Raw genomic sequence first — 23,834 nt, 5'->3', positions numbered from 1 at the left:
TATTTAGGGCAAAAATCATAGCAAATACTTTCATAGTGCCTACTGTGTGTCAGCTACTCTTTCTAGCAGATAATAACTGCTGAGGAATAAGCACAAGACTATGTAGTAGTCAAGTAGGTAGGAAGAGAGCCTGGAGGTTCTGCCTTTAAAAGGGAGCAGGCCGGGCATGGTGGCTGACACCTGTAATCCTGTAATCCCAGCACTTTGGGAGGCTGAAGCTGGTGGATTACCTGAGGTCAGGAGTTTGAGACTAGCCTGGCCAACATGGTGAAAGCCTATCTCTACTAAAAATACAAAAATTAGCCAGGTGTGGTGGCGGGTGCCTATAATCCCAGGTACTCAGGAGGCTGCGGCAGGAGAGTTGCTTGAACCCGGCGGGTGGAGGTTGCAGTGAGCTGAGATTGCGCCACTTCACTCCAGCCTGGGTGACAGAGCGAGACTCCATCTCAAAAAAAAAAACCAAAAAAAAAAACCAAAAAAAACGGAAGTGGTAAGTTATACTCTACAGAGAGGTCAAGAGAACTAACTGAAGGTGTCCATATGCTAGAGCAAGTAGGAGTCAGCGGTGGCCCTTTACGAGAGTCACTTTAGTGGCACAACAGGGATGGAAGAGTGAAGGTGAGGTGAATAAATTTAGACTACTCTTAAAGCTTGGGGGTAAAGGGAAGGAGAGGGAGCACTAATTAGGAAAGGAGGTAGAATCCAGAAGATTACTAGAGTAGAAGATAGGAAATGTTAGCTGTAACAAAAGGCTAATTACCTGATAAGAAACCATAGACTTAATTAAGGCTCTCATCAAGGGCAGTGTACACAGAAAAATTATGAACAGAGGAGCTTCATACCATTTGTGGTGTGGTAAAGATCCATAAATGCAGAAAAAGGAGAGTATGAAAGAAGAGCATAGAATTTGGAGGAAGATTCCAATATGATACTGAAACTTATATACACACTGTGTATCTGCATTCCAAACCTGGCCAGAAGTAGTCAACCAATAGCCGATCATTTTAACTCTAGAGCAGAGGTTGGCAAACTACAGACCATGAGCCAGATCCAGCCTGCTACCTGTTTTTATACTTTTAAAGTTTTACTGAAACACAGCTATGCCTCTTCCTGTACGTATTGCCTGTGGCTGCTTTCTTGCCACAAGGACAGGGGTGGGTAGTTACTGCAGAGACCATCAGACTGACAAAGCCTAAAATACTATCAGGACTTTTATGGAAAATGTTTGCTGTGCCCTGCTCTAGGGCCCTGAACTTCAGTTAACTCTACCCTCTCTAACCTCAGTTCATGAAATAGTATAAGACTAGAAGCTCTACATTTATATTTAACTTCTATTTGGAAAGTTCTTCTAAGAATAGAGTTCTGTTTTTCTGAGTATGATTTGGATATGTAAGAATTGTTTTTTTTGGTAACTTCCCTATTTCTTATCCAGATCCTATCCCTGGAGGCTGTAATTTGGAGTTTGATTTAGATATTGATCCCAACATTTACTTGGAGTATAATTTCTTTGAAACGACTATCAAGTTTGCCCCGGCAAACCTAGGCTATGCGAGGTATGTCTGTCTCCCATCTCTGAGAAATGCTTTTAGAACATACATGACGACAGGTGTGTAGATTTGACCAGCTCTCTCAAGTCCCTAGTTCTCTGTAGTAAAATTGAGTTCTTTAATTTTGGGGGGTAATTGATGTAATTTAAACTTCATTATTAATCTTTGGGCTGTCATTTACAGTTAGTATTTTCCCACTTCATTCTTGTGAACTCTTTTTATTTGAAGAGCCAGATGTGAGTCTATTATGAGCTTGAAAGTACATCCTGGTTTTTATAGAGCACTTTAAATATGGATAGCGCTCAGTAGCCCTGAAACATCCTTATATTTTTATAAAGATTCATTGTTTTAATTAAAGCTGTGCCTCAGTTTCTGCTTTAATAGTAATGATAGCTAACATTTGAGAACACTTGAATGCTTCCTGTGCATTGTCCATGGTGCTGAGCATTGTTATATTCTTTGCCATTTAATCCTAACGATTTTATGAAGAAGGGCAATTGCTGTTATTTTACAGAAAGGTTCCCTAGGGGTTATGGAGGTTAAGCGACTTGCTAACAAATGACAAATCTGGTATATTCTTTTCTTTTCTTTTTTTTAAATCAGAGATGAGGTCTTCTATGTTGCCCTGGCTGGTCTTGAACTTCTTAGCTCAAGCAATCCTCCTGCCTCAGCCTCCCAAAGTGCTGGGATTACAAGCATAAGCCACTGTACCCAGCTTTTTTTTTTTTTTAATTTTTTTTGTCTCCCCAAAGCTGTAGTATTACTCTAGGCCTGACTGTTATCAGAATCCAGTGATGTAATCACCCTTGCCTGTTGGTGTTCGTCTTAGTTTGTGGTGCTGTAACAAAGTAGCACAGACTGAGTGGCTTATAAACTTCTTTCTCACAGTTGTAGAGGGTAGAAGTCCACGATCAGGATGCCAGCACAGTCGAGTTCTGGTGAAGGTTCTCGTCCAGGTGACAGACTGCTGGGTTGTCATTGTGTCCACACATGACAGAAAGAAGGCTAGAGGGCTCTCTGGGATCTCCTTTATGGGGGCAGTAATTCTATTCATTAGGGCTTCACCTTCATGACCTAATTACCTCCTAATATCATCACATTGGGAGTGAGGATCTCAGCATATTAATTTTGGGGAGACACAAACATTCAGTCCATAACAGTGCGTTACTTGTCTTCAGAATACCAATTGTTGCCACTGCAAAAAGTGAACTGTTAAATTGTAATTATTGTTGCAAGTGTTGGAAATTAGGGCTCTTGGTTCCTTTTTATAGATGGGACTTGCACCACAGGAGATTGATGTTTCATTTTGTTGGTTGACTTTAGAGGTGTAGATCCCCCGCCATGTGATGCTGGGATGGACCAGGACTCCCGGTGGAGGTTGCAGTATGATGTCTATCAGTATTTTCTGCCTGAGAATGACCTCACTGAGGAGATGTTGCTGAAGCATCTGCAGAGGATGGTCAGCGTGCCCCAGGTGAAGGCCAATGCTCTCAAGGTAAATCTGAGTCCCATGATTTGTGTGGCTGGATTGTGACACCTGTGTCAGAGTTGAGACAGGGAGAAGATACCAGGATCTTATTTCTTTACTCTTTTCTCCTTTACTGGGAACACTCACTTTATTCTCTTTTATTTTGTTATCATCTTGGGAGTCTTTGCTGGTGATACCTCAAAATGATGTTGGCCTTTGAGGAGATGCATGTAAATTATGTTAAGTTTTAGTTGCAGCCACATCTGTGACTTGGTAATCTGAAATGTGAATGGAAGGAGGTGGTAATTTTCTATGTATTCCCATGACTACTGGGTAAATATTTTTGGCAAGTATGAAGATTACATTGTTTTGAGAAAAAAAAAATGAGAAACTGCTTAAGGATACACACATTGGCATTCATATTTGAACCCAAACTCAAAGTCTCTAACTTGGAGCAAAATTCTTCTCTGAGCTTTTGAATCCATGGACCAGTGGCATTGGCATCACCAGAGAGTTTGTGAGAATTGTAATTCTTAAGCTCCACCCTGGAACTACTGAATCAGAATTTGCATTTTATGAGATCCCTCCAGTGATTCTGGCTGGGTGCGGTGGCTCACGCCTGTAATCCCAGCACTTTGGGAGGCCGAGGTGGGTGGATCACCTGAGGTCAGGAGTTCGAGACCAGCCTGTCTAACATAGTGAAACCCTTTCTCTACTAAAAAGACAAAAATTAGCCAGGCGTGTTGGTAGGTGCCTGTAATACCAGCTACTCGGGAGGCAGAGGCAGGAGAATCATTTGAATCCAGGAGGTGGAGGTTGCGGTGAGCCCAGATCACGCTGTTGCACTCCAGCCTGGGTGACAAGAGTGAAACTCCATCTCAAAAAAAGAAAGAAAAAAAATATCTCTCAGGTGATTCTTATGCATATTAGATTTTGAGACTCACTCACTGCAATAGATCATTTTTGTGGAGGGCAAGATTTTATCTTTATGTCTTGAAAAGTGCCTAACTGCAATGTAACATTTGAGGTCATCCTTCAGTCTAATGGTTGACGGGTGGAGTTTTTCTAGACAGCGTCATTGTGCTTATTCACAAAATAAGAAGCTCTGTTAGTAAGGTTTATTAGTTGCTTTATTAGATATGACATACTATTATTATTTTTATGAAGAATATAAGAACTTGTTTAATAGGCTCCTTTTAGGTTACTTTTTAACTTTTCGTTAAAAGAATATTTTGTTCCAGAATGTGGGGAAACCCTCAAAGACTAATGAAAGTGTGTCAGAGATTCAGGAGCCTGTTTGAAGGGCTTACACTGCCAAATTTGGGGCAATTCAAGAATCAAGAAAAGAAAAAGATTGTGGTTGTCAGCCTTGAATAAATACAAATGAAACCTTCCTCAGTTGCCACCACTGGAGGAAACTCTTACACCAAATTACTCCAAAAATTGATAAAAGAATTTAGCCTGCCTTTTTAAAGGAGGAACTGATTCTTCCCCAGGTGATGAGAGAAAGCTCTTTGCAGAAGAGTGCCAGCTAATATATGTAGAAGGAATAATAGAGAATTAGATGATCACCATTTTGTGACCCTCCATGAAATAAATCCAGCAAGGATCAGCAGGTGAAGGCTTTTAGGGGACAGGATATTTCTAGGGTGTCTAAGTAGCATCCTTCGATTAATTCTCATTGTAAAAGGAGAACCGCTTCAAAATGGAGTGACCTGATGGTCTCCACCTATTCCAGGTGGGCAAAGCTAGTTTCACTGAAAATGGGTCAGCCTGTACTGTGAGCTCATGTAGTGCAGACTGACATTATCACCATCGCCTGTGGTATAGTCTAGCACAAAATGTCTAACCTGAATTTAGTCCATTGGATTCCCTATTTACAGGAAGTATGGGGGATAGAAGAATAAGTTAGACACAAGATTGTGGAATACTTTGTGAGAATACTGACTTCATCTCTTCTGCAGTCATTGGGTGGCTGAGAGAGAAAGGTGAGACAGACTGCTCTAGATTACTGAGATTGGCCATAAACAGCATGCATGGAACTTGGTTTGATCTTGGGTAAGAAGGAGAAAAGCTAGAAAAGATGTTAGGGGTCAGGAACAGTGACACACACCTGTAATCCCAGCACTTTGGGAGGCTGAGGTGGGCAGATCGCTTGAGCTCAGGAGTTCGAGACCAGCCTGGGCAACGTGGCAAAACCTCATAGCCACTAAAAAAAACCAAAAAGTCCCGAGTGTGGTGGTGCGTGCTTGTAGTCCCAGATGTTGAGGAGACTGAGGTTGGAGGATCGCTTGAGCCTGGGAGAAGTTACAGTTTGCTGAGATCACGCCACTGCACTCTAGCCTGGGTGATGGAGTGAGACCCTGTCTCAAAAAAAAAAAAAAAAAAAAAAAGGAAAAGACATTAGGGAAAATCTGGATCATGTATTAGCTAATAAGAAATTATTCATTTTCTTAGGTGAGCTGAGGTATTGTGTTTATATAGGAGAATATTCTTGTACAGATGGTCCCTGACTTATGATGGTTTGACTTACGATCTTTTGATTTGAGTTTTGATCATTTCCTAGGCTAGCAATATGATACTCTTGCAACACTGAGCAGTGGCTGTGAGCCATAGCTCCTGCTTAACCACATGGGTAAACAGCTAACATTCTACAGTGTACTGTATTCAATAAATTACATGAGCAATTAAACACTTTATTATAAAATAGCCTTTGTGGGCCGGGCGCAGTGGCTCATGCCTGTAATCCCAGCGCTTTGGGAGGCCAAGGCAGGAGGATGAGGTCAGGAGATGGAGACCATCCTGGCTAACATGGTGAAAACCTATTTCTACTAAAAATACAAAAAATTAGCTGGGCGTGGTGGTGGTGGCGGGTGCCTGTAGTCCCAGCTACTCGAGAGGCTGAGGCAAGAGAATGGCGTGAACCTGGGAGGCAGAGCTTGCAGTGAGCCAAGATCGCGCCACTGCACTCCAGCCTGGGCAACAGAGTGAGACTCCATCTCAAATAATAATAATAATAATAATAATAATAATAATAATAATAAAATAGACTTTGTGTTAGATAATTTTGTTCAACTGAGTCTGATGTGAGTGTTCTGAGCACATTCAAGGTAGGCTAGGGTAAAACCGTGATGTTTGGTGGGTGAGGTATATTAAATGCATTTTGACTTTACGATGGGTTTATCCTGATGTAACCGCCTTGTCAGTCTGTACTTAGACTTAACATCTGTACTGAGTACCTTGTTATTCAGAGTGTGGTAGGTGGTTGCATAGCATTGGCATCATCTGAGATGATGTCTAGATCTGCTTTTTAACAAGACCGCCCCTCTGCGCATTAAATTTAAGCACATTAAATTTGAGAAACACTGTGGTAGGACATGCACAATGAAGTGTCATGATATCTGTAACTTACTTTCAGCAGGAAAAAAACAGAGATGGGGAGAAAGGAGTGATAGAGAAGCTAATATGGTAAAATACTAACAATTGTTGATAGTAGGCAGTATATAGTCTATTTATTGTGTTATTCATTCAACTTTTCTGTGTGTTTTAAATTTCTCATGATAACTTGGGAGTAATATTAACAGTTTGTTGAACTTGATCAGACCTTTGCCCAGGAAACAAGTTATTGAAGGCTAAGCAGTATTTTTAAACAGTGGTACTCTGATGTAGTAGGGCTTGTAATTATTTACTCCTGAAACCCTAATATTTATTTTTCTGCAATTAGTAGGAACATAGGTATTATTGTTCTATAAAGCATTTGTTTCTTCTATTTTATAGTTTACAGTGGAATTTCTGAAGTTAAGAACTACTACTACATAGCAAAACCTTATGTAATATTTTCTTGTTTCAGAGACTGTTAGACAAAAATAAGTGGGTACTGTCTGTGAGATGTTAACAGACTGTCTACATTAGTCTGTGGCTAACATTGAACACATCCTCTGTGTTAGGCATTGGGCTGTACACTGAGGAAAGAGCAGTGCACAAGAGAAATACAGTTCCCATCCTTGTTTATAGTCTAGCAGAGGAGAAAAAAACCTTTTTACGTTGTCCTAACTAGCATTTATATATTATTTGTATCTCATTTTCCTTAAACTATTAAAAAAAATCTTTGGAAGCATTTTGTGTAAGAGCTTGCTTACATTAGCGCATACAAACCATGTAAGATGGCCTTTTGACCATATTAAATGGGTTGGTGAATATTTTAAACAAGAATTATAATTTATAAATATACCATTTAATATTACACGTAGGTGGGATTATCACAGAATAGCTTAAAAAAAAATCCCCTAAACACTCATCATGTGTTATTTTTGGCTGCAGGTGGTTACCCTAACAGCTAATGATAAGACAAGTGTTTCCTTCTCCTCCCTCCCGGGACAAGGTGTCATATACAATGTCATTGTTTGGGACCCATTTCTAAATACATCTGCTGCCTACGTTCCTGCTCACACGTATGCTTGCAGCTTTGAGGCAGGAGAGGGTAGTTGTGCTTCCCTAGGTGAGTATATGGATTTAAACTTTTACAAATTCTCCTTTGGCCTTGCAGATAATGCTTTTGTCTAGTTCTTGTTCATTCATTTAACACATAACCTTTTGAGCCCCTACATTATTCCGCTCTCTGTTCTAGGCAGTAGTACATAGCAGTAAACAAAACAGCAAAAATACTTGTTCTCCTGGAGCTTATATTATAGTGAGGGAGATGAGACAGACAATATAATACATGAGAAACTGGTGAGTGCTAAGAAGATAAAGTAGGAAAGGGAGAGAACATGTGCCAGTAAGAGGAAAATTCGAGATAGATAGAATGGCCAGGGCAGTCCTTGCTGTGCCACGCATGTACCTGGATGTGGCGTGTACCAGGCAGAGGGAGCAGCCAGGATGAGGGCCTGCACCTGGGAGCCTGCCTGAGGGTGTGAAGAGCTCTAGTGAGGACAGGGGTTGCAGGAGAACGAGGAGGGCAAGGGGAGTAGAGGTGAGGCGAGAGGTGCGGGGGCAGGCAGCTCGCGTGTGGCCTTGTAGATTGTAGTATGGGCTTTAGCTTCTATTCTGAACAAAAGGGAAAGGCATTGGAAGGTTTTGAGCAAATGGTGCCATGATCTGACATATTTTAACGGGATCACTGGCTGCTTTTTGAGAAAAGATGGAGGCAAGAGCAGACATGCAGATTGGTTAGGAGGCCACTGAAGTAATCCAGGGGAGAGAGAACAGTGGGTTAGGTAGAGTGGGGGCAGTGAAGGTGTTGTGAGGTGCGTGTGTGTGTGTGTGTATGTGTATTTAGCAGTTTATCTTGAAATAGTTTCTCAGAAAATATGCAAAAATAGTATGAAGAATTTCTGTATAATCTTCATCCAGATTCCTCAAAGCTTAATGTATTAGGCGATTTGCTTTTTATTTTCTCTTCTTCTCTCTTTCTTTCTATATACAATTGACCTTTGAACAGTGTAGGGTTCGTGGGGGCTGACTCCTGTGCAGTGGAAAATCTGTGTATAACTCTTTTCTTTTTTTCTGAGACAGGGTTTCACTCCTGTCTGGAGTGCAGTGGCGTGATCTTGGCCCACTGCAACCTCTGCCTCCCAGGTTCAAATGATTCTCCTGCCTCAACCTCCCGAGTAGCTGGGATTAACAGGCACACACCACCATGCCTGGTTAGTAAAGTTGGGGTTTCGCCATGTTGGCCAGGCTGGTCTCAAACTCCTGGCCTCAAGTGATCCACCCGCCTTAGCCTCCCAAGGTACTGGGATTACAGGCATAAGCCACCAGACCTGGCCCGTGTATAACTTTTGACTTTCCCAAAACTTAACTACTATTAGCTTAGTGTTGATCAGAGAAGCCTTATTGATAACGTAAATACTTGATTAACACATATTTTGTATGTTATATTTGTCATAGACTATAGTCTTACAATAAAATGAGCTAGAGAAAAGTAAATGTTATTAAGGAAATCATAAGGAAGAGAAAGTATATTTACGATTCATTAAGTGAGAATGGATCATCATAAAGGCCTTCATCTTCATCGTCTTCACATTGAATAGGAAGAGGAGGAGGAAGAGAAGGGGTTGGTGTTGCTGTCTCGGGGTGGCAGAGGTGGAAGGGGAGGCAGGAGAGGCAGGCACACTCAGTGTGACTTTTACTGAAGAAACATCTGTAAGTGGACCTATGTTGTTCAGGGGCCGACTGTGTATGTATAGATATGTACACACACACACAAACACACACTACTCTTCTTCTCTGAACCATTTGAGAGTAAGCTGCAGACATAAAGACCTTTTTGCCCTTAAATACTTCTGTATTTATGTCCTTACATACCCATAGTAAAATTATCAAAATTACAAAGTTAACATTGATATGGTTGTTATTTAATTCGCACGTTACCACATTTGCTAGTTGTTCCAATAGTGTCCTTTATAAGCAAAAAAAAATTTTTTTGTCTGGGTTCAGTGGCTCACGCCTGTAAGCCCAGCACATTGGGAGGTCAAGGTGGGCACATTGCTTGAGCTCCGGAGCTCAAGACCAGCCTGGGCAACATGGCGAAACTCTGTCTCTACAAAAAATACAAAAATTAGCTGGGTGCGGTGGCACTGCCTGTGGTTCCAGCTACTTGGGAGTCTAAGGTGGGAAGATCACCTGAGCCCAGGAAGGTCGAGGCTGCAGTGAGCCATGATTGTGCTCCCATACTCCAGCCTGGGCAACAGAGCGAAACCCTGTCTCCCCATCAACAAAATTTATTTTTTCCTCTCACCAGAGTCCAGTTTAGGATCCCACATTGCATTTAACTGATGTATCTCTTTAGAGTGCTATAATCTGGAACAAGTCTTTTTTTTTTTTTTTTTTTTTTTAATCTTTTAAGATCCTGACCTTTTTGAGAAGTACAGAATATTTATTTTTTTAGAGTGTCCTCAATTTGGGTTAGTTTGATATTTCCTCATAATTAAATTTTGATTATGCTTTTTTGGCAGGAATACAAAGGAAGTGATGTGTCCTTCGCAGGAGACACTTGTCTCTTTATTTATTTGTCTCTTTACTGGTGGTGACACCCTTCATAACTTGGTTAGTGGTGTCTTGCCAAGTTTCGCCACTGAAGTAACTGTTCCTTTTCTTTTTTTTGAGACGGAGTCTCGCTCTGTGGCCCAGGCTGGAGTGCAGTGGCGCGATCTCGGCTCACTGCAAGCTCCGCCTCCCAGGTTCATGCCATTCTTCTGCCTCAGCCTCCCGAGTAGCTGGGACTACAGGCGCCCGCCACTACACCCAGCTAATTTTTTTGTATTTTTAGTAGAGACAGGGTTTCACTGTGTTAGCCAGGATGGTCTCGATCTCCTGACCTCGTGATCCACCCGTCTTGGCCTCCCAAAGTGCTGGGATTACAGGCGAGAGCCACCGTGCCTGGCCAACTGTTCCTTTTTTTAAGTGTCTTTAGGGAAAATACTTTGCGTGTCAGTAAATATCCCATTCTCAAACTCTCACTTGCTAGTTTTGGCATCCAGTGATCTTTGCCTGAAACATTTATTACTAGGTGGTTGCAAAATGGTGTTTTTCTAATGTATCACTCCTTCTATGTTTATTTGTTGCCATTCTACTCTAAGGAAGAGTTTTCTCTCCCCTCCCATTTATTTATCCATGTATTTATTTTAAGCCTGGACCCATAGATTCCTATTTTATTCTCTGGATGAAATCCTTTACTGTCATTTATTTTCACGTTCAAATTGTCCCAGATGTGGCTCATGAGTGGCTGGATATGTTTGGAGTACAGTGTACTGATGGATTGGATGAGGGGTTTGAGAGAAAGAGGTGTAAAGGACTTTGTAGTTTTTGGCCTGAGCAACTGGAGAGAGAGAGCAACCATTCACTGAGGTGGGAAGGACTGTTGGAGGAGAAGGTTGGGAGGATACATTGAGAGTTCAGTTTCAGACAAGTTCAGTTTGAGAACCCTGTTGAACGTTTATGTGCAGATGTTTAACTGATGGTTGATTATATATATGTATAAGCCTGGAATTCAGAGGAAAGTCTTAGCTGGAGAGCATCTTGGAAGTCTTCAGACTTTAGACTTCCAAGTCTTTATATGGCATTTAAAGCCTCATGCTAGATGGTGTTATCTATAAAGGGGTGGCAGAGTTGGAAGGGGAGGCAAGAGAGGCAGGCACACTCAGTGTGACTTAGAGAAAAGGGAGGGGTCTGAGGACTGAGCCCTGGGTGCTCCAGTGTTTAGAGCTCAGGAAATTGAAGATCCTACCAATGGGCTGAGCCAGACTGGTAAAAGGAAAGTGATGTTTGTTGAAGCCAAGGGGAGATGGTATTGCACGGAAGAGAGAGCGATCGACTTTGCGGATGCTGCTGATAGGTCAGCTAAGAAAGAGGCTGAAAATGACCCTTGGATTTAGCAACATGGAGGCCATTGGTACCAGTGAGAGCTGTTGCAGTGGAGAGGTGGGATGGGAGCCTGACAGGAGCATGTTCAAGAACAAATGGGAGCTAGGAGCACAGAAATTGGAGAAAGTTCAAGTAGCGCTTTCAAGGAGCTTTGCTCTGAAGAAGAAAGTCTATTAGTTGTGTTCAAGCCAGAGAGTATGGTTCTCTCCCTCTGCTAGAGCCATACCCCACTGTTAAAGAAAAAAAAAAAAATCAGTGACACTAGTTAAAACACAGTGAGGAAGATTTTATTTAAGGTAGGGGGTAGTATTACAATAGGCACGGGGACCACTGTGATGGAATTTTGCAGTGGGGAAGAAAGATTGGGCTCAACTCCTGAGTACAACATGGGCTAGTGGGAATTTGTAGCCACGGAGCAGGGTGGGAGTCAGTGGATGGAAAATTTCTAAGGGGAAACATGAGGGGCAAGGGGGCATTCTGTCTGCACTGACCTAAGGGGATTCTTACTGAAGACAGACCACGGTGGTCAGACATCACCTGGGGGATGGATGGTGGAGGGTGAAGAACTCGATTAGCTATCGAGGGTGATTTGATATCAAGCATAGGGGATTCTTGCTAAGCTGGCTTATCAGAGTTCTTGCTGAAGCTGGATTTTACAAAGATGTGCTCAGATGGGTCTAGGAGGGGGTTCAGGAGACTGACTGAAATTTAGCCAAACAAAGACTCTTTGTCACCACTCAGTCTTCCACTCTAGACAATCTTCCACTCAAGATCCATGAGGGATACAATGCAAGACACCTAGGCAGATGTAAGTTTGTGTGTATGTATATATATGTGTGTGTGTGTGTGTGTGTGTGTATATATATATTTTTTTTTTTTTTTTTTGAGAGAGTCTCACTCTTGTCACCCAGGCTGGAGTACAGTGGCATGATCTCGGCTCACTGCAACCACCGCCTCCTAGGTTCAAGTAATTCTCGTGCCTCAGCCTCCAGAGTATCTGGGATTATAGGCGTGCACCACCATGCCCTGCTAATTTTTCGCATTTTTAGTAGAGACCTGACCAACCATGTTGGCCAGGTTGGTCTTGAACTCCTGACCTCAGGTGATCTGCCCTTGGCCTCCCAAAGTCCTGGGACTACAGGTGTATGCCACCTCGCCTGGCTAATTTTTGTATTTTTAGTTGAGACAGGAGTTTACCATGTTGGCCAGGCCGGTCTTGAACTCCTGGACTCAAGTGATCCACCCGCCTCAGCCTCCCAAAGTGCTGGGATTACAGGTGTGAGCCACTGCGCCTGGCCCTGTATTTTTAACCCATGAACTGAAGTATGTCTCGGTTCCCCCATTTCTTTTCCTTGAACCCTCCATACAAAAGCCGCTTCTAAATAGAAAGCCGCCCAGGCCTGTCTCTCTCTCTTAGGCTTAGGAGACAGAGAGGTCTGAGCCAGTTGTTCTTCCCGCCCAAAGTCGAACCTTCCTAGTGATATTGGTTCTATTTGTACTCTCATTTTCACAATTGATGAGTACTTGGGTGCTTTTCCTGAGCTTGGAGTAGGAAGGCTATATCCATATTGCCTCCTAACTAAAACCTTGCCTTGTGGTTCATAACCCTTAGCAATACTGTCATAGTTAAAGACACTTTAACCTTCGACTTGCTCCTGTCCTAGTCCATTCACTCCTTTCGTTCCCCAAAGTGACTGCCTGTTTTATGTCTTGTTTTATCGTAGATTCTGCTTTTGATGAAACCTTCCGTACCCTCTCACTTTACTTGTATAATTGTTTCTCTCCTTCCTTCCTGGTATTGTGATAAGGGATTTAGTTCCCCTGTAATGTTATGGAAGAGTATCTAACTGTGTCTTAGTTTTTATTGGGTTGGAAGACCTTGCTGTCTTGGTGATTATACTTGCTGAAGAGTTCCACGGGGTTTTCGTTTGAGAAAATCATCCCAGCGAATTTAATGGTTTTGGTGTAAAAATTAAATTCTAGAATGATAGTCAACCACAGGTCTGAAATAAACAGAATGTGGTGTTTTTATCTTTCGTTTAATGTTTCTGGGTTTTTGTTTGTTTGTTTGTTTTTTGTTTTTTGAGATGGAGTCTGGCTGCGATACCCGGGCTGGAGTGCAATGGCCTGATCTTGGCTCACTGCAACCTCTGCTTCCCGGGTTCAAGCAATTCTCCTGCCTCGGACTCCGGAATAGCTGGGACTACAGGCGTGTGTCACCAGGCCTGGCTAATTTTTGTATTTTTAGTAGAGATGGGGGGGGGTCTCACCATGTTGGCCAGGCTGGTCTCCTGACCTCAAGTGATCGCCCACCTCGGCCTCCCAAAGTGCTGGGATTACAGGTGTGAGCCACTGCATGCAGCTCTTGTTTAATCTTTCTTATGGGCTCCTTATTCTCAGAAAAGCTGATATGTAGGCATATACTATCCCCTGTGAACTCTGCTCTTCTGTCCTGTGTTTCTTATTTTACTGTATGTCTTCATGGTTTCTCCATTCTGAACACTGTTAGGCATTTTATGTATTTTGATTTGTAGCAACCTTGTCATATTTTAGCATGAGATTGTATAGATGTTTTGGTTTTTCATTCAGGGATTATTTTCTTGCATTTATCTCTGAGGAGTCATGATGGTGGGTGATGAATTTAGTGAGCATATTTTTCTCTTCAGTAAACTACATGATACCATGCTTCATCACTGGTTGTAATGCACCATGTTTCTCCAAGGCAGTATCTATAATTGAGAAGACTGGTAGTAGTTTGTGTATGTGTGACTTACACGTGTAATACACGTTTTTAAATTGTGGGTTTTGGTTTAAATTTTTTATTGTGAAAAACTTCAGCGAACCTCCATATACCAATTATCCAGCCTTAACAATTTTGATTTTTGGCCATTATCTTGTTTCAGCTGTGCTCTACCTCCTTCTCTGCCTCTCCACCTCATCACCCTCCTTTATCACTTGATAATTTTAAAGCAAATCCCTGGTCATCATGTTACTCACAAATATTTCAGTATGTATGCCTTAAAGATAAGCACTTAAAAAATAGAACCACAGTGTCATTAACATAATTTTCATTTTAAAATATTGAAAATATTTCATTAATAGCATCAGATTAATAGCCCGAGTGTGCTTCTGGAGTCATCTCAATTGTTTTCCACAGTTTGTTTGAATTGGGTTTCAGATGAGATCTATACATAGTATTTAGTTGATGTGTCTTTTAAATCTCTTTTAACCTGTATTTTCCCTCCATCTCCCCCACCGCCTCCTCCCCACTCCCCGCCACCTTTTGTCCATGCAGTGTATTTGTTGAAGAAACAGGGTTATTTGTTTTAGGAACACTCTCTCTCTGTTTCTCTCCACTCTACCCAGGAATATGTCATAAGAAGTGTTCCATACCTCTTTCAGCAAGCATAGATTGTCTGGATTCTCTTTTTGTTATAGCAGCAGTTGTTGATATTGATTGTCTACATACGTTCATTCATTAGGGGTGGCAAGGGTATTTTAAAGATAAATTTGTAATATACATGTATGGGATAAATTATGTCAGTTCACTTAGCTTTTTTGATGAAGGCGTTCTATAAATATTAATACAAAGTATCAAATTGCATGTATTATCCACTAAATTTTCATTATTTTGTAGGAAGAGTGTCTTCCAAAGTGTTCTTCACTCTGTTCGCCCTGCTTGGTTTCTTCATTTGTTTCTTTGGACACAGATTCTGGAAAACAGGTATTATGTCCAATGTAGTTGCTGTTTCCATTTTGCGGTCTTTTCTCTTTAATGTTGCCGGGGAATGACCTGTGAGGAGAGTAAGCACTTATTTATCTCTATTATCTTCATAGGTTTGTAGCTGGGGTCTGTAGTCATGCGTCTACTGAGTTGTACTGCATTTTTATTTTTTTCTCTTCTCCCTACAGTGGAGTATAACCTTCTCATTAACAGGGGAATACAATTATGCAGTGAATTTTATCAGCTGCTAGATCTGTTAGTTGACTAAAGATAACCAAGATTAGATATTGGTTGTCAGGGCCAGGCTCAGTGGCTCATGCCTGTAATCCCAGCACTTTGGGAAACTGAGGTGAGAGGACTATGTGGGGCCAGGAGTTTGAGACCAGTCTAGGCAACATAGTGAGATGCCTTCTCTACCAAAAAAAGAAAAGTTGGGGCTGGGTGTGGTGGCTCACACCTGTAATCCCAGCACTTTGGGAGGCTGAGGCAGGCAGATTACTTGAGCTCAGGAGTTTGAGACCAACCTGGGTAACTCGGTGAGACCCTGTCTCTCCCAAAAATACAAAAAAATAGCCAGGCTTGGTGGTGTGTGCCTGTAGTCCCTGCTACATGGGGAGGCTGAGGTAGGAGGATTGCTTGAGCCTGGGAGGTGGAGGTTGCAGTGAGCCAAGATGGTGCCACTGCACTCCAGCCTGGATGACAGAGTGAGATCCTGTCTCCAAAAAAAAAAAAAAAAAGTTGGTTGTCTTTGTAAAAATATGTGTGGATTGTGGTGATGGCAATTGACTTGGTTTCACACGAATCAGGCTATGGGGCTGCAGTGTACAGTGAGTCTGAAATGTCTGCTCAGACCTGAGAGATTCAGATGCCAAAGGGAACGCCAGCATCTACATCCGTGAAACACATTGAAGAACTGGGATGTAAATCATGCTCACTGAATTGGTTTGAATTATTTGGGCTGCCTTTTATATAAGTGATGTTTTTGATTACTAAAAAATCCTTATTTAATCAACAAGGTGTATAACTGAGAATCAAGTTAGCTCAACTGTAATCCTGATCTAATAAAGCTCTTTAAACTTGTGTCAAATTGTTTGAAATAGCAACTCCTTTCCTGCTGACACTTTTTTTTTATTAATTGGGAAGAGAGTATTGTGAAGAATATATAATATCTCAACATGTAGATTGATTCTGTAACAAAGAACTTAGTTGCTAAGCTGTGGTCTCAAAGTTATCACTAGCTTTTTTTTCTCTTTTTGAAGAGATGGAGTCTCACCGTGTCTCCTAGGCTGGAGTGCAGTGTAGTGGCTGTTCACAGGTACAATCATAGTGCTACAGCCTCAAATTCCTAGCCTCAAGTGATCCTCCCACCTCAGCCTCCCAAGTAGCTGAGACTACAGGCACAAGCCACCATGCCCCACTCTGGATTTTTTTTGATATGTTGATATGTATCATTTTATATTTATTGAAACTGAGATACAGTACAAGTATTACCAAGAACAACTGTGAAGAATTTAAGAAAATAGGTAGAGCTATGGCCTCCATGATCAGGATTAGGCTTATTTGTGGGAACAAAGTTATCTGTATGCTTGCATTACCAGCTGTTTTAATGGATGAAGGTAATGATTTTTAATGGATGAAGGTAATGATTGATCATTCTAAACAGGATAGGATTAAAAGAAGATATAAAAGTTATATTTTGCTTTGGAACAGTTTGGGTTTCTTTTACCTTTTACGTTTTGTTTTTACTTACAAAACTATTAAAATGTAGTGTGTAATTTCATATCAGACACAGTGCTATTGTTTTAAGCGGAAAAAATAAATACATTAAAATGAGCTATGAAATGAACAAATAACCATTTAACAATGGAAACTGACCTATATACAAGAAAGTGTATCCTGTAGTTAGTACTTTAATATTGTATCTGTTTAATAATAACTACTCCCATGACTGCTGAATTTCTTCTGCCTTTCAGATGTTTTTTTTCCTCTGAATGCTGTAACATGTAAATTCCAAGAGCTTAAGCATGTATTTGTAGATTAACTATTTAAATTGCACTGTAAAAAGAGTGCCTAACCACAGCTTTTGTTGTTTTGCTTTTTTCCTTTCCCGCTGGTTTGCCACTTAGAATTATTCTTCATAGGCTTTATCATCATGGGATTCTTCTTTTACATACTGATTACAAGACTGACACCTATCAAGTATGATGGTAAGTGAAAATTATACAGTTTAACTGAGTATTCAAGAAGGCAGGTGCTGTGTTTTACTTTACCTTTCCTTCTACAGTGTGGCCTGCATTGTGTGTGACAGCCTGTTACATGTATAAAATAATGGTCCACCTAGGCTCTGAACACCTTTTCTGAACTACTCATTCAGACCTTCTGGGTTTTTAATCTGTATGGTGAATTCCTTGGTACTTAGGGAAAGGAGGATCCATGTTGATTACAGACCTGTGTTCTGGCTATGTGATATGTTAAAGATATGAGATGTACAGCAAGCAAAATGTTGAGGTTTTCTTGACCGGAAAACAGACACCCGCCTGCCCCATTACATTTGACAGAATGCTTGTCACCTTTTCCTTCTCAATCCCAATTTATTGACAAGCCAAGCCTGTCACTGGTTCCGTGAGCTTTAGCTCCCTGGCTAATTTCCTTGTCTCAGCCCAGACCCCTCCCTAGAGAGAGTTGCTCAATGCTGGCTTCATGGCGCCACTGAAGAGCCCTCAGTGCCTGACCTACAGAAAGCTGAAGCTGGCATTGGTAACGGTATTGTATGTCTAAGGCACGCAGTTGGAAGCACTGCCGGTGATCCAGCAGTTCACCCTCTCTCTGTACAGTGCATCTGATTCTGACAGCTGTCGCTGGAAGCGTCGGTGGGATGTTCCTGGTAGCTGTGTGGTGGCGATTTGGAATCCTCTCGATCTGCATGCTCTGTGTTGGACTAGTGCTGGGGTTCCTCATCTCATCAGTGACTTTCTTTACTCCACTGGGTAAGCGATAAGTAACTGATGTTTTGTGTGTTTGAGTCACTGTTTGAATACTGCCTAATTGGATTTGCATCCTGGAGTGGCGTTGCATGTCAATGCTGCTCCTGTGGAGTTCTGCAAATGCATTGATGGTGTGACACTTTCAGACAGCACCCATACCAGTAAAAGTCCCTCCTTCCTCAAAGGCACATTAGATGAAATATAGAATGTCTTTAGAGGTAGCTTTGTATCTATTTGTTGTGTTAAGGGGTGTGTGTTTATTAGAAATAATGGAGGTAAAGGGGCACTGCTCTGATGGCAGCTGAGTTGGGGAACCTGGTACTTTGTTTCTGGTCTTGTACCCTCAACTTCCACTCCCACCCTTTGCTAAACCCCAGGTGTCCCTGAGGTACTTAATCACCCTGGGGCAGTAGCACAGGGATGGTTCTGGGGTTTTTTGGTGTTTTTTAAAAAAGTAATTCAATTGCTATCAGTTTTTAAAATCTGGTTAACTTATAAGTTAACTCTCTTTGCCATTGTTTAATAATTTACATTTCGTGATTGTTGTCAAAAACAAACAAAGTATCTGTACTCAAAAGTATTCTATTTGGCTGTTTCCTTTCTGTGACAGTGTTCTAGAATAAAGTTGATGAGACTTTAGATATAAAAATAGCCATTTCATGAGACTGTCAACTCTATAGAGAATGCAGGATATAATAGAGTACAAGTCATATGTCCCTTATCTCCCTGAAGATTTTTTTTTTCTAAGACTACAGAGAATTGACAACCTGTGTTTACTGTCTAAAGCCCTTTGTTCTGACTGTAGCAAACCTAGAGGCAAGCATATTCCTTCTGGCCCTGCTACAGGTAGCCTTTTATCTGGATAGTCTGATGAAAAGCAGTGTTGTGTAGGCTCGGCTAAATGACAGATTCACATGGGGATGTTTTGGAAAATACAGATTCAAGGCTCTACCCAAGATGTGCTAAGTAAAATACTACCTAATGACTGGGCATGGTGGCTCATGCCTATAATCCCAACACTTTGGGAGACCAAGTGGGAGGATTACTTGAGCTCGAGTTTGAGACCAGCCTGGGCAACATAGTGAGTCCCCATCTCTACTGGAAAAAAAAAAAAATATAGCCAGGTGTTGTAGTACATGCCCGTGGGCTCAGCTACTCTGGGAGGCTGAGGCTAGAGGATTGCTTGAACCCGGGAGGTTGAGGCTGCAGTGAGCTATCATGGTGCCACTGCACTCTGGCCTGGGCAACTGAACAAGACTCTGTCTCAAAACAAAACAAAAAGACCACAAAAACCAACTATTACTTAATGGGCTTCCCTCCTTTCATTAATGCTTAGAGGATGGAGGGATGATAGGTTAGAATTTCTGTTAATTTAATGTACTTTTCATGAGTAGAATGAGCATAAATTGTACAGTCAGGAAAAAACCCTCTATGTGCATTCTGGCTCTGTCACTAGTTCCCTTTCTAGCTTATAACCTTGGACAAGGTATTGAAACTTTGTTCCATCATCTGTGAAACGATCTGATAGGATAGATATGAGGAATGAGAAAACAGAAGTAAAGAGGTCTCTTAATTTTCATCTTTATAAAAGTCTAGAGCAGTTGTCTCTAAACTTTTTGACATACTATTCCTATTGTTAAAAATTATTTTAGCCTATGCCCTTTATATATGTTTATTTATGAACTATCTCATAGCTCAAGGACAGAGTGATCATCTCCTCACTGCTAGTGGGTGCAAACCTATATTTTTATTTTTTAGAGACAGGATCTCTTTATGTCACCCATGCTGGACTGCAGTGACACTGTCATAGCTCACTGCAACCTCAAACTCCAAGGCTCAAGCCATCCTCTTACCTCAGCCTCCCAAGTAGCTGGGACTACAGGTGTGTGCTGCCATACCTGCTGATTTTTTATTTTTAGTAGAGACAGAGTTTCACTGTTGCCTAGGGTGGTCTTAAACTGGGCTCAGGCAGCCCTCCCACCTTGGTCTCCCAAAGTGTTGGAATTACAGGCTTGAGCCACTGCACGTGGCCTACATACACACACACACACGTGAAAAAAAATATATATATATGTGTGTGTGTGTGTATGTGTGTATGTGTGCATATATATATATATATATATATATATATATTTTTTTTTTTTTTTTCCCTGAGACGAAGTCTCACTCTGTCTCTCTGGGTAGAGTGCAGTGGCGCAATCTTGGTTCACTGCACCCTCCACCTCCCGAGTTCAAGTGATTTTCCTGCCTCAGCCTCCCAAGTAGCTGGGACTACAGGTATGCACTACCATGCCCAGCTAATTTTTATATTTTTAGTAGAAATAGGGTTTCTCCATATTGGCCAGGCTGGTCTCAAACTCCTGACCAAGTGATCTGCTCGCCTCAGCCTCCCAAAGTGTTGGGATTACAGGTGTGAGCCAACATGCCCGGCCAAGAGGCCTATGCATATTTTTAAGCATAAGCATTTGAAAAATATTTGGCTGACCGCTACAATCTGATTAGATTGTTAGTTTTCACCTTACGTGGGAAGCAATGAGCTTATTCTCTGAAAGGGTCCGTTCTTCATATGCATGCATCATAACTGTTTTTAATACCTAGATTTCTTGAAAGCCTTTAAAAAAAAGCCATATATGTATTTTGTGAAGGTGAATATAAACTAGAGAATATAATCTGTAAGTTCACCTCAATGGCATGTTGCTGTTGGCTTCAGAGAATATGGAGTCTCAAGGTCCAATCCTGTAGCCTAGGGACTCCCACTCTTCCACTCTGACCTGGATATGTAGGTCTTGAGGCATGGGGCCATTTACGGATGGACTGAACGGTGGTGCCAGTGTCAGTATTAAACAGCAGTCAGGCTATTCTTGCTTTTAAACTTAATTTATAATGAGGAGTTCTTATATATTTGTTCTGGGTCAGCCTAAGTTGTGCAGCATTTTAGAGTCCAGCAGCAGGAGAAGGGTTTAGGAAGAGCAGATAGTTGGTTGGTTCCTCTTTCCTGATACGTGAGGAAATCACACGTCACAGTGTGCAGTGGCATGACAGGACATGCTTTGATGGTAAAAATCTGTTAAGTGGATTTGCTGTTTACATTGGGTTCATGGCTTAACTTTGAATGCCTTTTATTTATATTTTTTATTTTGCAGTACGAAATCATGAAGTCAGAAATGTAGAGCTAACGGGTGATTTAGAACTTGGAGATATAATTCAATGTCATTTTGAGGGTTAGGAAACTGAGGCTCAAGTTCATAGAGCTAGTGAATGGAAGAGCTTGGACTATTCCAGTCTCTTCTAAATGATTGTTAATAAATGTGCAGAGCATTGAACAGCTTGATTCCCCCCACCCACTTTCTAGAACACATCCTTCAAAGAAGATTGTATTGACAGTTAAATGAAGAAAATTAGAATTCATTTCTAGTTGCCAGCATATTCCCTGGTTGTTACTTTAAGCCTTTGATGTATATCTGTGTTCAGATGTTCCAAGAAACTAAATCTAACTTGGTAAAGCTGTTGTTTACTCTTAGTTTCTTTTTGCTTTTTCAGGAAACCTAAAGATTTTTCATGATGATGGTGTATTCTGGGTCACTTTCTCTTGCATAGCTATCCTCATTCCAGTAGTTTTCATGGGCTGCCTAAGAATAGTAAGTGTTTCATCAAAAGTTAGATTTATTCATTATGTTATCCTGTGTTCAGCTGATCACTTATTTCATCATTTTGCATGTTTACTGGGGAGGGCTGTGTTATCTGTATCAGATGATTGCTTCTAAATAGCCTTGTTACTATGAAAGCAAAGGAAATTCTATTTATGATTACCACATGGTGTTTTTTTTCCCCCCATCAAATGGAGCATCACCGTCAGTATGCTTTTAAGTGGGAGCAGAGAAGGTAGTGCTTACTCTAGTACCCCAACCTGATGGGTCATTAGTTTCAGCTGGCTTCAGAAGAGTGATTCTTCCTCTAATTAGATTTTATTGTTGAAGTTCCTTCACAGGGAAGATGTTTTCCATAGTATTTGGATAAGCTGAACTGTGTTTTAAGAACTCATATGGATGTTGAAGGTTGTTTTCAGTTTATCTTCCCAGGGAACTTCTGTTCAGCTCTGAGTGGGTCTGGTCCCTTTTCATGCCTGAGGGAGCAGATGTGATTTCCTGTGACTGAAGCCAGTGGAGGGTTAGAAACTATTTTTGTTCTACCATGGATGATGCCTAAACTCTTCCACTCTTCCACAGCTGAACATACTGACCTGTGGAGTCATTGGCTCCTATTCGGTGGTTTTAGCCGTTGGCAGTTACTTGTCCACAAGCCTTTCCTACATCACTTTGAATGTACTCAAGAGAGCGCTCAACAAGGATTTCCACAGAACTTTCACAAATGTGCCTTTTCAAACTAATGGTAAGACTCTTAAATCCAAAAACCAGTGTGACAGCACGGTAGGAGTCTTGACCCACCTACGCTAACCAGAGCACTTGGAGACTAAATTTAAAGAAAGTCAACTGGGACAAAAGGAGGGAACACAGCATAACAATGCTGTGAGAACCCTCTGTTATGATAACTTAGGATCGTGGGAACAAAGCATTTAAAATTTTAAGATGAAGATAAAAATCTACTACATGAATTTCCTGAAGAAATTTCCAAGATTATTTAGGTTTACCTGGTCATTCTCAGTGGGGAGAAAAATGCTGACAGTAAAGACATTTGACACTTACGGGTGGGGATGGAATGAGGGATGAGAATGACAACCTGATTGAATTTTAAGTTATTCCCTTGTTTCCCTCCTTTAATGAAGCATGCAGTTTGCTAGTTGAAAGAGTTTTTAATTAGTAAGCATGTAGTTTCCCTCACTTGTAAGATTCTATCCATTACAGATTTTCTATAAATTTTTTGAAGAAAAAAATAACTGCCACATGAATTGTTCAGATTGTAAGACACGTTGACTTCAGAAATGTTGAAGTGTGGAGAGTGAAAAAGCATGTCTTAGAATTGAAGATACATTGCATAAGCACAATTGTGACTGTTGCGATTTTATTTTAGGGCAAGTCTTTCCCTCTACCATCCAGAGTAGGGGATAAGAGGTTGATGGTAGAGACCTCGAAATCCTTGAAAACCTTAAAACTCTTGCAAATTTTAAGTACCAGACAGTGTTTTGCCGAGCCTTTTACTAGGAGCTGAGTACCGGCCGGGCGCGGTGGCTTAACCCTGTAATCCCAGCACTTTGAGAGGCCGAGACGGGCGGATCACGAGGTCAGGAGATCGAGACCATCCTGGCTAACACAGTGAAACCCCGTCTCCACTAAAAATACAAAAAATTAGCCAGGCGTGGTGGTGGGTGCCTGTAGTCCCAGCTACTCGGGAGGCTGAGGTAGGAGAATGGTGTGAACCCGGGAGACAGAGCTTGCAGTGAGCCAAGATCGCACCACTGTACTCTAGCCTGGGCGACAGAGCGAGACTCTGTCTCAAAAAAAAAACAAAACAAAAAACAGTACAATTGGTTGAATCTTTTCATGCGCTCCTGTACCTACACTGTGAGTGCAGTAGGGCCCCATATGGAGTGGAATGGGAAAGAAATGAGCATGGTGGCATCTGATGTTCCATGATGTACATATGTGAAGTATAACTAGATCACTGCCTTCCTCCCTGAACTCCCTCTGAAAAAACACACAACCAACTGTGGGTACTTGTTACATAATGTTGGGAGGCCAAGGATCCAAACAACTGATTTTTTTACAACCTGTCTGGACTTTCAAATGCCT

General features: G+C 41.4%; 1 protein-coding gene across 2 annotated transcripts in view; it reads left to right on the top strand.

Moving 5' to 3' along the window:
• Window positions 1–23,834, top strand: part of TM7SF3 (transmembrane 7 superfamily member 3) — a 45,933-nt gene that overhangs the window by 20,078 nt on the left and 2,021 nt on the right. Inside the window, exons 4-11 of one of the 2 annotated variants that reach the window (XM_007967997.3) lie at window positions 1,433–1,553; window positions 2,871–3,042; window positions 7,336–7,513; window positions 15,017–15,103; window positions 17,230–17,310; window positions 17,938–18,090; window positions 21,628–21,725; window positions 22,314–22,476. In XM_007967997.3, the coding sequence (XP_007966188.3) occupies window positions 1,433–1,553; window positions 2,871–3,042; window positions 7,336–7,513; window positions 15,017–15,103; window positions 17,230–17,310; window positions 17,938–18,090; window positions 21,628–21,725; window positions 22,314–22,476 (1,053 nt within the window). The remainder of the gene's footprint in view (window positions 1–1,432; window positions 1,554–2,870; window positions 3,043–7,335; window positions 7,514–15,016; window positions 15,104–17,229; window positions 17,311–17,937; window positions 18,091–21,627; window positions 21,726–22,313; window positions 22,477–23,834) is intronic. The other variant, XM_037990243.2, reaches the window with a different exon arrangement.

The sequence above is a fragment of the Chlorocebus sabaeus genome, chromosome 11 (genome assembly GCF_047675955.1).
Source record: "Chlorocebus sabaeus isolate Y175 chromosome 11, mChlSab1.0.hap1, whole genome shotgun sequence".
NCBI classification, from domain to species: domain Eukaryota; kingdom Metazoa; phylum Chordata; class Mammalia; order Primates; family Cercopithecidae; genus Chlorocebus; species Chlorocebus sabaeus.
This window is presented reverse-complemented; position numbering and strand designations above follow the sequence as displayed.